At 33.8% G+C, this 11,961-nt stretch overlaps 1 protein-coding gene across 2 annotated transcripts in view; it reads right to left on the bottom strand.

The window, feature by feature from the left end:
- Nucleotides 1-3,491: 3,491 nt before the first annotated feature.
- Nucleotides 3,492-11,961, bottom strand: part of LOC107094116 (RNA-binding motif, single-stranded-interacting protein 3-like) — a 164,742-nt gene continuing 156,272 nt past the window's right edge. The window contains exons 11-14 of one of the 2 annotated variants that reach the window (XM_015389536.1): nucleotides 11,245-11,361; nucleotides 10,724-10,810; nucleotides 10,290-10,414; nucleotides 3,492-6,639 (exon numbers count right to left, since the gene is read on the bottom strand). In XM_015389536.1, the coding sequence (XP_015245022.1) occupies nucleotides 6,636-6,639; nucleotides 10,290-10,414; nucleotides 10,724-10,810; nucleotides 11,245-11,361 (333 nt within the window). In that variant the 3' untranslated portion in view covers nucleotides 3,492-6,635. Of the gene's footprint in view, nucleotides 6,640-10,285; nucleotides 10,415-10,723; nucleotides 10,811-11,244; nucleotides 11,362-11,961 lie in introns of those variants that run through there. The other variant, XM_015389537.1, reaches the window with a different exon arrangement.

Here is an 11,961-nt window from a genome sequence, read left to right as displayed (position 1 = left end):
ATATTTATAAACATTAAACTGAAGCTAAGAGTAATAGGAATAGGATTAGAAAGTACAGATACTTGTGTGAAAATGTAACGAGTAGAAGTCAAAAGTAGGAAGAAAAATAAGTAATGGAGTAAAGTATAGATACCTAAAAAGTGTACTTAAGTACAGTAACGAAGTTTTTGTAGTTTGTTACTTGACACCTCTGCATAAAAGCGCCTATGGCTGTAAACGATATGTTCTTCCAGGTCACATGACCTGGCCAAAGATAGTGCATCTTCTTCAAACTTACATTTTAAGAAGGGAGCCCCGTTTGTATCATTGATAGTGTCAAGTGCTGTATATTGGCCTGAGGAATAATTTAAAATGACTCATATGCATCAACTCTTTGGGTCACGAAGTCTGCGGTGTGCCTTTAAATAATATTTCAGGTGTTATAATCAGAATATATTTAGGTAAAGGGTATCTAAATTTCCTCATTAAAGGTGGTTTTAGTTCCTGACTTTTGCTTATGGAAGTGTTTCACTTTTCTTCCCTGAGAGTTACAACTAAACTCTTTTAACGCTTATGATGGAAACCTGAAGATTCAGTGTATTAAAGGTGAAAATCCCCCTATTATATAAAATGTTTTTCACCTAAGAGACAGATTTCAGGAAAGCTAACCAAGGTTTTTTATTATTGTACTTTTTTCAAGGACTTCTGATAACTGTACCCTAACCTAATATGTATTAAGGTCTTGCTAATTTTGTTCAGGTATGTCTAACGTATTTTGTTATATGCATATGTTTTATTAAATAAGAGAAATTTCTAGGCATTCACCTAATATGGAAAATAAGGTGACTTATTTCTGGAAAAGGGGCAAAAAATGTAAACTAATTCTTCTAAATACATGCAATTCTACTAGGTAATATTGTAGGATATTTTTTTTATTTTGCTGTCATGCATGTTATTCAATTTGATGCACTTCCTTAACTGTTTCGCTCTGTTAACAAATATAACTGTATAATAAACGTGTCCTCTGACTGCATTTTTTATAGTTGTTATTCCATAACCTTACCAATTAATCCGCCATAATTATTTTACATAAACTACTGACATACAAAAGGTTTGTATAAAAATATTTGTAAACATAATAGGGTGCACAAAGCTGTTCTTTTAACCAGGTGAAAATGAAGTTTGCATTTCTGTTTTTATTTTTTTATTTCTTTATTCTAAAATAATACTTCAGCTACTTCCACAAGTACCAGCTGAGTGGAAAAGCAGATACCAAGGATGCAGAGCAAGAGTAAGGAGAAGGGTGATGAACAGAAAATTGAAGCCAAATCTTCCATAGATCACTATGGGCAATGTGAGATTTTAAAGGACAACGACATACAACTTCACTTGTTACTCAGATCAGATTCGGTTTTAGTGACTAAGAAGCCAAGTTTTGCTATAGGCAGTCTTGAAAGACCTCCCCATAATTTAATGATCCATGCATTAAGACTGTGTTACAACCTTCAAATAACTTCACTTAACATAATTTGACAACTTTGAGGGGCAACATAACTCTGAAGCCTTGAAGACTTGCCGAACTGGAAGGAGGTCAGATCCAAGCAGATGAGGGAAAGCAGGACTTTCCAGAAGGAGAAGCCAAAGCTGCTATCCAAGAGATTCGGGAATCCGATGCCAGAAGATCAGAGATCCGAAGAGGTACCAAAGGGAAAAGGTCAGTTTCAGGAAGCAGATCCCGGTTCAGTCAACAGGCAGAATCCAGCAGGAGTCCGAAGACAGGTCAGGCAAACAGATTAGAACAGGAACAGGCAGGCTTAGAGGTCCAGAGGCAGAACAGGTCAGGATCAGGCACTCAGAGCACAATTAGGTACACTAGAGAACTCTCACCAAATATTTAAATTAAATTAAATTTCTATTATAAATCATAATTGGACAAAACAACAAGCAAACAAGTTTTGTGTTTTTGCCTTCATAAATATGCTGAATGTATCCTGATCAATAGAAGATTGTCAGAGTGCAATAAACCAGGAGGAAAATATGCAAACCTGCAACATGAGTTATCAAACTTGAAGTAGAGTGCAGTTGTAGTTTCTGGCGTAAAATTAGCATTTTTGAAAATCTGTTGCAACCTTGCCAACAAAAATGACTACAGTCTTTGTGATGAGAAAGAGGCACAGGTGCAAAAAGAGACAAAATTATATTAGTAGAAATTAAAATAGTAGAGATATTGTCTTTTGAGCAATGCTATTGTTGGGAACAGCTTGTTGGTAGACCGCATTCTTCTGCATCTAGATAGATAATTTCATTGTACCTTAGCAGTCAATGGCATCTTTCTGTGTATTTTTCTGGTGTTCTTTTTTTCGCAGTGGCTCATCTGTCAGTGAGTCCCAGGGCTGCTGTGGTTACAATGTATCTTGCCCTCAACAATGTGTGAATGTGTGCCTTAATGGGTGTTAGAGGTCAAATGTCACTAATGAAGCGAGCCAAGCCCCCATGACATCACATCCCTGTGACAGACATTATTCTCTTTGTGCTGTGACCCCCGGGTCTGACAGGTGAGACACACCGGTCTTCAGCTGAAGCCACGTTACATGGCCACCTTTTCCACCAAAAAAATGTGATTTTTGCTGGCAAAAGCAGGCTGCTTTCTGCCTATGATTCAGAGAGAATTGAATGCAGTGTATTTTCAGTGCAATCCAGCCTGCTTTGAGGTAGATAAGAGCAAACTTTTTTCAACTGGTTTAACCTTGTTTGCCACCAACGGACCAGTTCTATCCAGCAGTATAAATTATTTTGGAGGCCCATGACTTGAAAGGGTTGCTGTATAAATGCTTCATTTACTGATGAAGATGCCCTTTTTTACGAAGATAAATTTCTTGGTGTCAATAAGTTCTAAAGGAGTAACTGTATCAAATTATGAAATAAATCAATATTCTTTCCATAGTCATCTTAAGGCTGTTCACGCATATACGTATATAGACCTCCTTATACTTCATGCAAAAAACATGCCACCATCAACCTTTCAGTTCAGGTTAAAGTTGCAAAGAACACACAGAGAAAAAAGTAATTAATTAAATAGCTAAAAACATAAAATTGGAGATCAGCTGTTCGCTACATTGAACTTAAAACTTTTTAATAAATCAGTAATCCACTATCCTCTTAACAACACTCACATTTGCAAAATCAGAGGACAAATGTCAAAACCAGACGGAGAAAAAATGGTCCATGTTTTTATTTAATTCTTTTTTCAGTAGTTTAGATTTTTGTCAGATAAAAAGTCAGTCTTCTTTCCTCCATTTAAGAAATTGGCTGGTTGAATATCTTACTTATAGTTTTCCTGTATTTTACGTTGTTACCACTGCAATGCTTTGTGCACAATGGTGGTATAGAAATAAAATTAAAGACTAATAAGGCAGCAAGGATGCGCCATAACCTGGCTATTGATGTACAGGAAACAATGCTGCCCTCCAGTGGTAATATGCTATACAATAAGGAAGACCTGTTTTGGCTGTTTAAAAAAATTTATTGAAATTTCTGTTGAATAAGAAAACAAAACAAAAAAACTGAAAAAACACTTGTGAATCTACAGCAACACCCACTGGTTCTACAGACACTCTGCAAATCACAACTTTGAAAGACATTGGAGGCATGTGACAAAACAAATAAAAAAATAGCATCCTCAAAGTTTTTCTTCTTCTTTTACTCACCTGTACAAAAAAGAAACAACTCATAAATATTACCTTTTTTTTTTTCTCGGCCTCCTCTTTTATTTGTGATCGTTTATTTTCCATGAGACGTTTGAGTTTACCTTGTTTTGGTTAAATCAGTTTTTCTTCGTCCTTCTTGTTTTTCGGCCTCCAGTTGGATTGATTTTGGGGGATAGGTCAACAAGGATGTGGAGTCAGAACCAGTGTGAACCACAGCATGAAGTCAGCTTTTTTTTTTTTTTTTTCTGCTCATCTGATGCACTCGCACTCAAAAAATATTCTGTTAATTTCTTCTTCAATCTTCAGTCTGGCTTGAAATTACAAGTTGTTTTAATGCTCATGGTGCATTTTTTTCCATACATACATGACACATGATTACATCTTTCCCCAATACTGAAAAGTGTTTAGCAGCTTAAATTTAAGTAATTGTCAAAAGCCAGTAAAAATAAAAAAATAGCACAAAAAAATGTTCTGCCCTTGTAGAAGACCATTATAAACTGAAAGGATTTTGCTATGTAAAAGTGCCCTTTTTTGTTAAAAGATTGCGTTTGGAAAAACACACGAAACAGTTTAAGTTCTGTTTGTTTGTTATAGAGGGGCAGTACTTATGTGTAGTCAGTATCTTAACTGCAGCAGACAGCAATTAGAGTAATCTCAGTTTGGAGAATCTGAGAAAATTGTAACAAAGAAATTAAGATAACTATTTAGAGAGTTTATACAGGACATAAAAATCAACAAAACATCTCTGAGTGAAAATGGTATATGTCCACAAGTCATAGCCCAGGAACACAAATTTATTTAGCTGTTAAAAGTGATGTACTGTTAATTAAATATAACAAGTAACCTGCAAACATGTAAAATAATATTACTCAATAGAGAGTATATCTCTATTTTAAAAACAGCTGGTAAAGTTCTGATTTTCCAAATTATAATAAACCACAACCTTATTAATGTAACTACCTTGATTGTATTAATCTCTCTTATGTTTAAGTCTGTTTTTTTTTCTCAGATTTTTATTATTTGAGAAAGTCTTTGCATTTATGACGCAGTAAAACATAACCCCAAATATTTGCATTATACAGCTGATCAAGCTTGATTATCCAATTAAAAAATATTGTTTTATTAATATCCATTTTATATTGAGAGTTGAACATTAAATTAAACTGTTCAATACATGACAATATAATAGACATATACTTAGATAAACCGCCCAATTATCATTTAATTATTAAGAATTATGATTAGAATTGATTGTTTTCAATAAGTAAAATGATCCAAAACTTTACAACGAACATTCATGTGATTTTTTTTGTTGTTGTTTTTTTTATTAGGCTGATGGACAGGCTTGGGTTCTGATTTTCTATTGATAGGCAATATATTCTATTCAATTTGTTCTAAAGTAAAAATATTGTTAATTTATTTTTATTTCTGGCTGCTGTCTTCTGCAGTTAAGGTGCTGGCTGGGTATAACTACACATCAGTACGATGCTTTAAAAGAACAAATGCATTTTCTAAATGTTCAGTTTGTATTCTAAATTACATTGTTTTGTGTCCTTTTTAACAAAATGTCGATTCATTTTCAGCATCTCAGTTTGATGAAAATAATAATAGTTGATAATATTACAAAGCACAATTTTGTAGAGAAAGCTGTGGATCTTAATTCATTATGAGTTCAATATGACAAATTAAACTTCACTTCTTATTGAGGCAGTTATGTTAAAGAATTACTGCATGTTTTATTTTAATCTCATAAGCCAAGATGCGGCATCTTATAGGTCAAAATCATGATAAGCAAAAATGTATTTCACTTTTAAAAGGGAAAAGGTGAACAAACAAAAGGAAGATTTCTATGTCATTTCTTTGTCTTTGGTATAAAATCTGCCATCTGCCGGCAGCGTTTGTTCAACTGTTGTCAAAGACTCAAGAAACTGTTGACAGCTGTACTGAAACTATTGCTTATCACACATGTAGAAACCCTATCATTTGAAATTTGGTTGTTGATGAAGGTTTTTCTGTTCTCTGTTGTGAGACAAAAAAAGCATAAAAAAACATTATGACAGCAATGAAAGTTCCCCCAAACCTGAAAACAACAAAATGAGATTTTCTCTCCCCTCCATTACATCCAACCTCAATGCCCAGGAAGCTGGAGATCAACTCTTTCAAAATAAAAATACACACATTTTTTTCATATATTCCATTGACATTTTCTGCACCTCGCCACTTATCATTTTCATACAAATGGAATTATTTTTTTAAACCTGTACAGATAGCTTTGCTCTCCTCTCTGAGGCTCCCACAACACCTCAAATCATTTTTTAAGAATGTAACACTATGCAGTCTTTTTTTCCCCAAAGTCTGAGAAAATTAAGGCAATAAGAATTTAAGAAAACATTGATTTTCTAAAAAAAAAACAAAAAAAAACTACTCAAATAATAAAAGAATGAAAAGAACAGCTTCATTTCAGAGGAAGACAGTGTGTTTTCTTCTAGACATTGCTTCCTTTATTTTTTTGATAAAAAAGTCAAAAATTCTACCTGCACATTCAAATGAAATCTCCTTTTTTTCTGTACAGTTGGATGAGTTCTGATTTAAGTCTTTTATATATATATATTTATATTTTAATTCCTCCAGAGGGGAAAAAAACAGTCTCAAAATGTGAAATAATCAATCAGTCTTTGACTGAGATTGATTTCATTGTCTTGTAGTTCAACAAACATTCTTTGTTTTTTTTCTAGCTGTCTTTGTCTTGGTTCAAACAGCTATGAAGGATAATTAGCTTTGTTCAGCATTTATTTGGTTCCTGTGAAGAGTGGAAGTATTTTTCCTGTCCGCGACGTCCAAATCACTGCTGTGTTTTTGTCCTCTGTTGTAATTTGATTCTTTTTCTGTCTCCATCTCCGCCATGCAGTCCCTCTAAAGGCAATGCAGCAATGATTTCTACCAAGTTCATTACCTGAATGAGAAAGAAAAGTCAGAAAAATGTAATGGCTAAAACATCTTTTAGTAACACAGCAAGTCAGAAATAAAAGAGAATAGAACATAATAGAATAGAATCATCGTTTTGTAATCCCATGATGGGAAAATTCCTGTGTGTCATCAGCATTGGAAATAGGGTAGAATTAAAGCATACAGCTTGACATCAAAAGTAAAAAACGATGAAAATAAAAGCTAAAATAGAAAGTACAGCAAAGGGAAGTAATAGTTTACTAGAAATTGAACACTGAGTGTAAATATATACATCTGCAAAAGAAGAGTTGTGAATTAGTGGCTGTACAATATCAGACGTTGCTGTAACAAACCTATAACAAAAAAAGATTGGAAAAAAAAGAAAAAGTGCAAAAAAAAACGACATGGAAAAAAACATTTATTGGACTTTTTGTGAGCAGTGAAGATTAAAAGTTTGGGTGGGAAGGATCGTTAATAGCACACCTTATATTGTCCCCTGAAAGTTCAGCTTTCCCTCACAAAACAAGCTCTCCACTTCTACAACTGTGTTACGCATGGAGTGAGACACGCTTTTCAATATTTTGTCTCAATCCTCCTGCCTTTTTTTATCTGTACTGTGACCAGGGGGCATCATAGGACAGAGTTGGCCTAATGAGCTTATCTAACCACTTCCTCTTTGCTGCAGATAAGCTTCTGCTCCAACATAACACACCATAGAAGATTGCTGATGCCACTACGGAATCAAAGTGTTGACATGTTTCTTAGAAGGCAGCAAAAAAAAAATTCTAGTGATGCTGCTTTATATTTACTTTATACTTAAATACCTACACTGCAAAAAAAAAAGAAAAAAAAGAAATCTTAAGTAATTTTTTCTTAAATTGAGGAGGTAAGTGAGACACTTTGCCAATGGAACAAGACAATTAACATTTTAAATAAGAAAAAACAATTGCATAGTCTTAGATTACTGTAAGTAAAGTTATCAAATTATCTTATTTTAAGAGTAAAAATATTCATTCCATTGACAAATCCTTATTTACTTACTTAAATTAAAGGTTAATAAGATTAATAAGGTTAAGAAATGTTTACTTATTTCTAGATTGAACCCCTATGCTACTAATTTGGTAAGAAAGCAGAAGCTGTAAATGTGGATAGTTTTTGTTAAATGAAAAATATAAGCCTTAGGACAGTAACTGAGTTCAAGAAAGACTGGTAGCCTTTTCTCAGCTACCCTCTTTTCTCTACTTTTGATTTCATAATTCAGACACAGAGCCACTATATAATGCACAATGACGATAACGAAAACTGATGAGTTAACATGGATCTTTGTTGTGAATTTTCGTCAACAAGACGAGACGAAATAAAAATGTTAGTGGGTGGTCGGGCAGACATTTAAAGTGCATAATTATGCTGTAATCTGTTACACAAACTAAGCAGTTTTAGCTGTGCTGCTGCATCCTGTTTGGTCAAGCCGTCTACCTGGTGTGCAATGGTGCATATTCTGCATAACAACAGATGGAGCGTGACAGCAGCGGCAGGGGAGAAAATAACCTGGAATCGTTCGGTTCTGCGCGCTTAATTCTGACAAACTCTGATCTTCCAGCTGTGCAGAAATGCACAGTGAGTCACTGATATGATAGTTCACTCTCAACAGTATGGCTCTTCAAGCCCTCTCTACGCAATAAACTATATGTGGCTGATCATCCTCTGCCAAGTGTAAAAAATCCCTTTGTCTAACTATCCAGATTTTATTTCTTCCAACTCACAAGAGGTGATGCTAAACACTGTTTAATTTCTACCAAAAGGAATCCCTAAATTATATCCAAAGAAAATATTTCAATGCATACTGTTTATATTTGGATAAAGACCGAGGTGAAAAGATACATCGATCTTTGAATATTTCTTTCTCATAGTTCCCGTTTTTATCTATTTAAATATGATGTAAATGTTTCCCTATATTGTCATCAAAACATCTTCTCTGTTCTCTCTTTGAATATGTCAATATTTTGGTAGGATATTCATTCAATTTAGTGCTGGATTACCATAGGGCAATTATGTAGGCTCTCTATGTATTTTTTTATATCAAAACCCTGTGAATTTAAAACTTCTTTGACCCCTGAGCAGTGCTGACATAGGGAAAAATTGAAGAAATAAAGCCTAAATTGCCAAAATAGAAAGAAAAATGTTTTTGTACTTTGATTTTTTAGAGCAATGAAGATTTTGTTGATCTGTTTGTAATGCATAATTGATAGTAGATCAGGAAGTGTTTACTTTTTAATGGAAACCTTTTTTGTTTAAAACAATTCCTTTATTGTACATTTTCTTAGCTTGTTTGTCTGCTTTATTAATCAATATGATGTGATGAACTAGATCTGCTATTTCCACAGTTTTTGTGAGACACTTTTGTATAAAGTATAGCATTAATTCATGAAATAGTTCATTGGAATTCATTAAATCAAAATTTTCTTTCCAACAGCAATGATTAACTGCACAGCAGCTTTCTACATTCAGCAATTGTATTATCTAGGCAAGAGCTGTCAGTCTGGTAAAGAATCTGGTTGTTATTTAAAATTGTAAAGGTTTACTTTTTTTGCAACATAAAACTGACTAAAACTAGACTAAAAACTTTTAAGTTTTAGTCAACTAAAACCGACTAAAACTGTCACATATCATAATGACTAAAATGCAACTAAAACTAATAATATTTTTTGTCCTGAAGACTAAGACTAAATCTAAGATTGCTGTCAAAAACAACACTGCTTCCATGTCTGCATTTGTACATATATATGAATTGACTGGCCTGCACAAACTCATCCTATATAGTACACATTTGAGATGAATTAGAACTGATACTGCAACGCTGTTTTTCTCATCTACGTAACAATGAACACTCCCCAATAACTGTGAACAATCCTCACAGAGGAGGTAAACTTGCTGTTTTAGAAAAAGGTATTGATTAACAAATTGAACCCCATAGAAAAAGATTGAGATGTCAGTTAATGTTAATGTGCATATATAAGTAGAGAGACAAATACTTTCAACAACATGGTGAATATCAATGACCTTAAATCAACAGCAGACTTGATTAAACCAAAATTTACTCCAATTAATCTATTTACAATCACTAAATGCTGTGAACATTTTTAAAGAAAGTTTAAATTAAATTCATTTTTAGCTTATTTTCTAAGCCAAAAAAAAAATGATGCAAAGCAGTAAAAAGCCCAGAAATGTGCTAATTAGCTTGTAAAACATTCCATTACTTGGATTTCCACATTGCTGTAAAAGAAATATTCTAAGTTATTATATATTCTTATATAATTTTTATATATATATTCTTATTTATTATTTCATTATATTTTCTTAAATTCTATCTGGTAGTGTAAAACACTAAAATTGTTTTCTGACTACCAGGGACTACCAGGCCCTCCAGATATACATTAACATTACAGCTTCCGCGATAAGGTTAGATAATAATCTAATGGAAACTTCTCCAGACTATTCTATTTTTTTTTCACTCAGATTCTAGCTGATTCACACCCCATTAATCCAAACAAACCATTTTTAGAACCAGACTACCTCTGTATCTTATTTCATCTTGTTTTGTTTAATTTTCAAGAAAAGAAATGTAGTTCTATGCCTAAAAAGACTCAATAAACTCACTTTGTCTGCTGGTAGGAGTAGGCTGTGGCATGATCTGCTGAGCTCTCCACTGATAAAGGCTGCTGCCCACTGGTGTCCTGTGAGGAGGGGGCAGTTGTCTGTGGAGATGGGTCTGTCACCACACCCTGATTTGACACCCAGTGGAAGAAAGGCAGTAAAAAATAACTTCTTTCACTGAGAGAAAGATACGCTTTGTACATTAATAAGTAAGGCATTCATTTACAAAGTGGAAAAAAGCCTAAATAATCCAAAAGTGTTCTTTCTACTAATATTGACAACCATTAATATCTTAATATTAAGTACATCCAAGATCTTAAAATATAATATGAAATTCAATTAGAGTTGACACAAAGATACTGCGATTTTTCTCAATTAACAATAGAATGATAAATAAGCTCTAAGTAGATACAGTAGCTGATGGATTTGGTTCTTACATCCACTGTAATGGCAGAGGCAGGCACTGCAGTGTACTGGGGAATGTAGGTTCCTTGCATAGGAGCAGCCGCTGCAGCAGAGATGTACTGCAGAGACACAAGAAGGGGCACACTCTAAAATAACAGTGCAAACATGTTCCAGGTAATCTGATTACCTGATTGATAGCAGCCAACAATGAATAATAAAGACATTTTTTTCTCTCTGTAATCTAAGCTGTTGTAAAAGCATGCCAAAAGAAAACTAAATCGTGTTTATTAAAAACCCATGGTGCTTGTTTGGCTGTGTGACAATCTCAATGCTTTTCAGACAATTTGTTACCTTTTTTGCAAAATGACTGAAGCCAAGTAATATTGGATGAGTGTGTCAACAGCAATTTTCTTCTCTTAAGCAATTTTCTTTCTTCTATTATTTTACTAAATCATTTTCCTATAACTCAGCTTCAGACTGTATGACGCTGCTACTACCATGAGTTAATATACAGATAGTGTGTTCATATAAGGACATTGAAACAGAGACTCACAGCGCCTGTTGGGCCCAGAGAGAGGTGGTTCATCTGCTGGGTGAGAGGAGCCATGACACTGGATGGGTGAAGAGACAAGCTGGGCTCTATGGCCGTGGCTGGGGTTATCACAGCACCCTAATTAGGAAGCATAGTTAATTACTTTCACAATACTGTTCAGTTTTTAAATAATGACAAAAACAAAATCCTGGTGGAGTCTAATAATTCACTAATCACGCACACACACATATTCATCTGCCTGTCTCTCCAAGGTTAAAGCTAAGGTGGTGCTTGAGGTGGTGAAGAAAACAAGAGGAAGCTAGAAGGGGTGGAGCCTGAGATTTCTGAAATGGCAATTCCATGTTCTGTTCTTGCTCTAAAAAATCTGCAATATCTTGCAGATATTGGAACAAGATATCTATTCATATGTGCATTTTTTAAAGTCAATATTTAAAAATTTTAACTCAACCCCATGGCTAATGATATCTGATTAATCCCACTTCCTGTATGCCATTAAAGAAAGGAATAAGTAAATCTGTTTGTGGCTAAAAGTGTTTTTACATTTCTCCAAGATTAAATTAAATTAAATTAAAGCAATTTTCAAAATTTGATGCCAAAGCCATAAATACTTTGCATCACACACAGTAGGTAAATAAAACATTTGATCTACATTATCTTTTTTTGTACTTTCATATTACAATTTAACTACAAATACTTGTTAGTGGAATTTTAGAAAGT

The sequence above is a fragment of the Cyprinodon variegatus genome, unplaced genomic scaffold, assembly GCF_000732505.1.
Source record: "Cyprinodon variegatus isolate N-32 unplaced genomic scaffold, C_variegatus-1.0 Scaffold464, whole genome shotgun sequence".
Lineage (NCBI taxonomy): Eukaryota > Metazoa > Chordata > Actinopteri > Cyprinodontiformes > Cyprinodontidae > Cyprinodon > Cyprinodon variegatus.
This window is presented reverse-complemented; position numbering and strand designations above follow the sequence as displayed.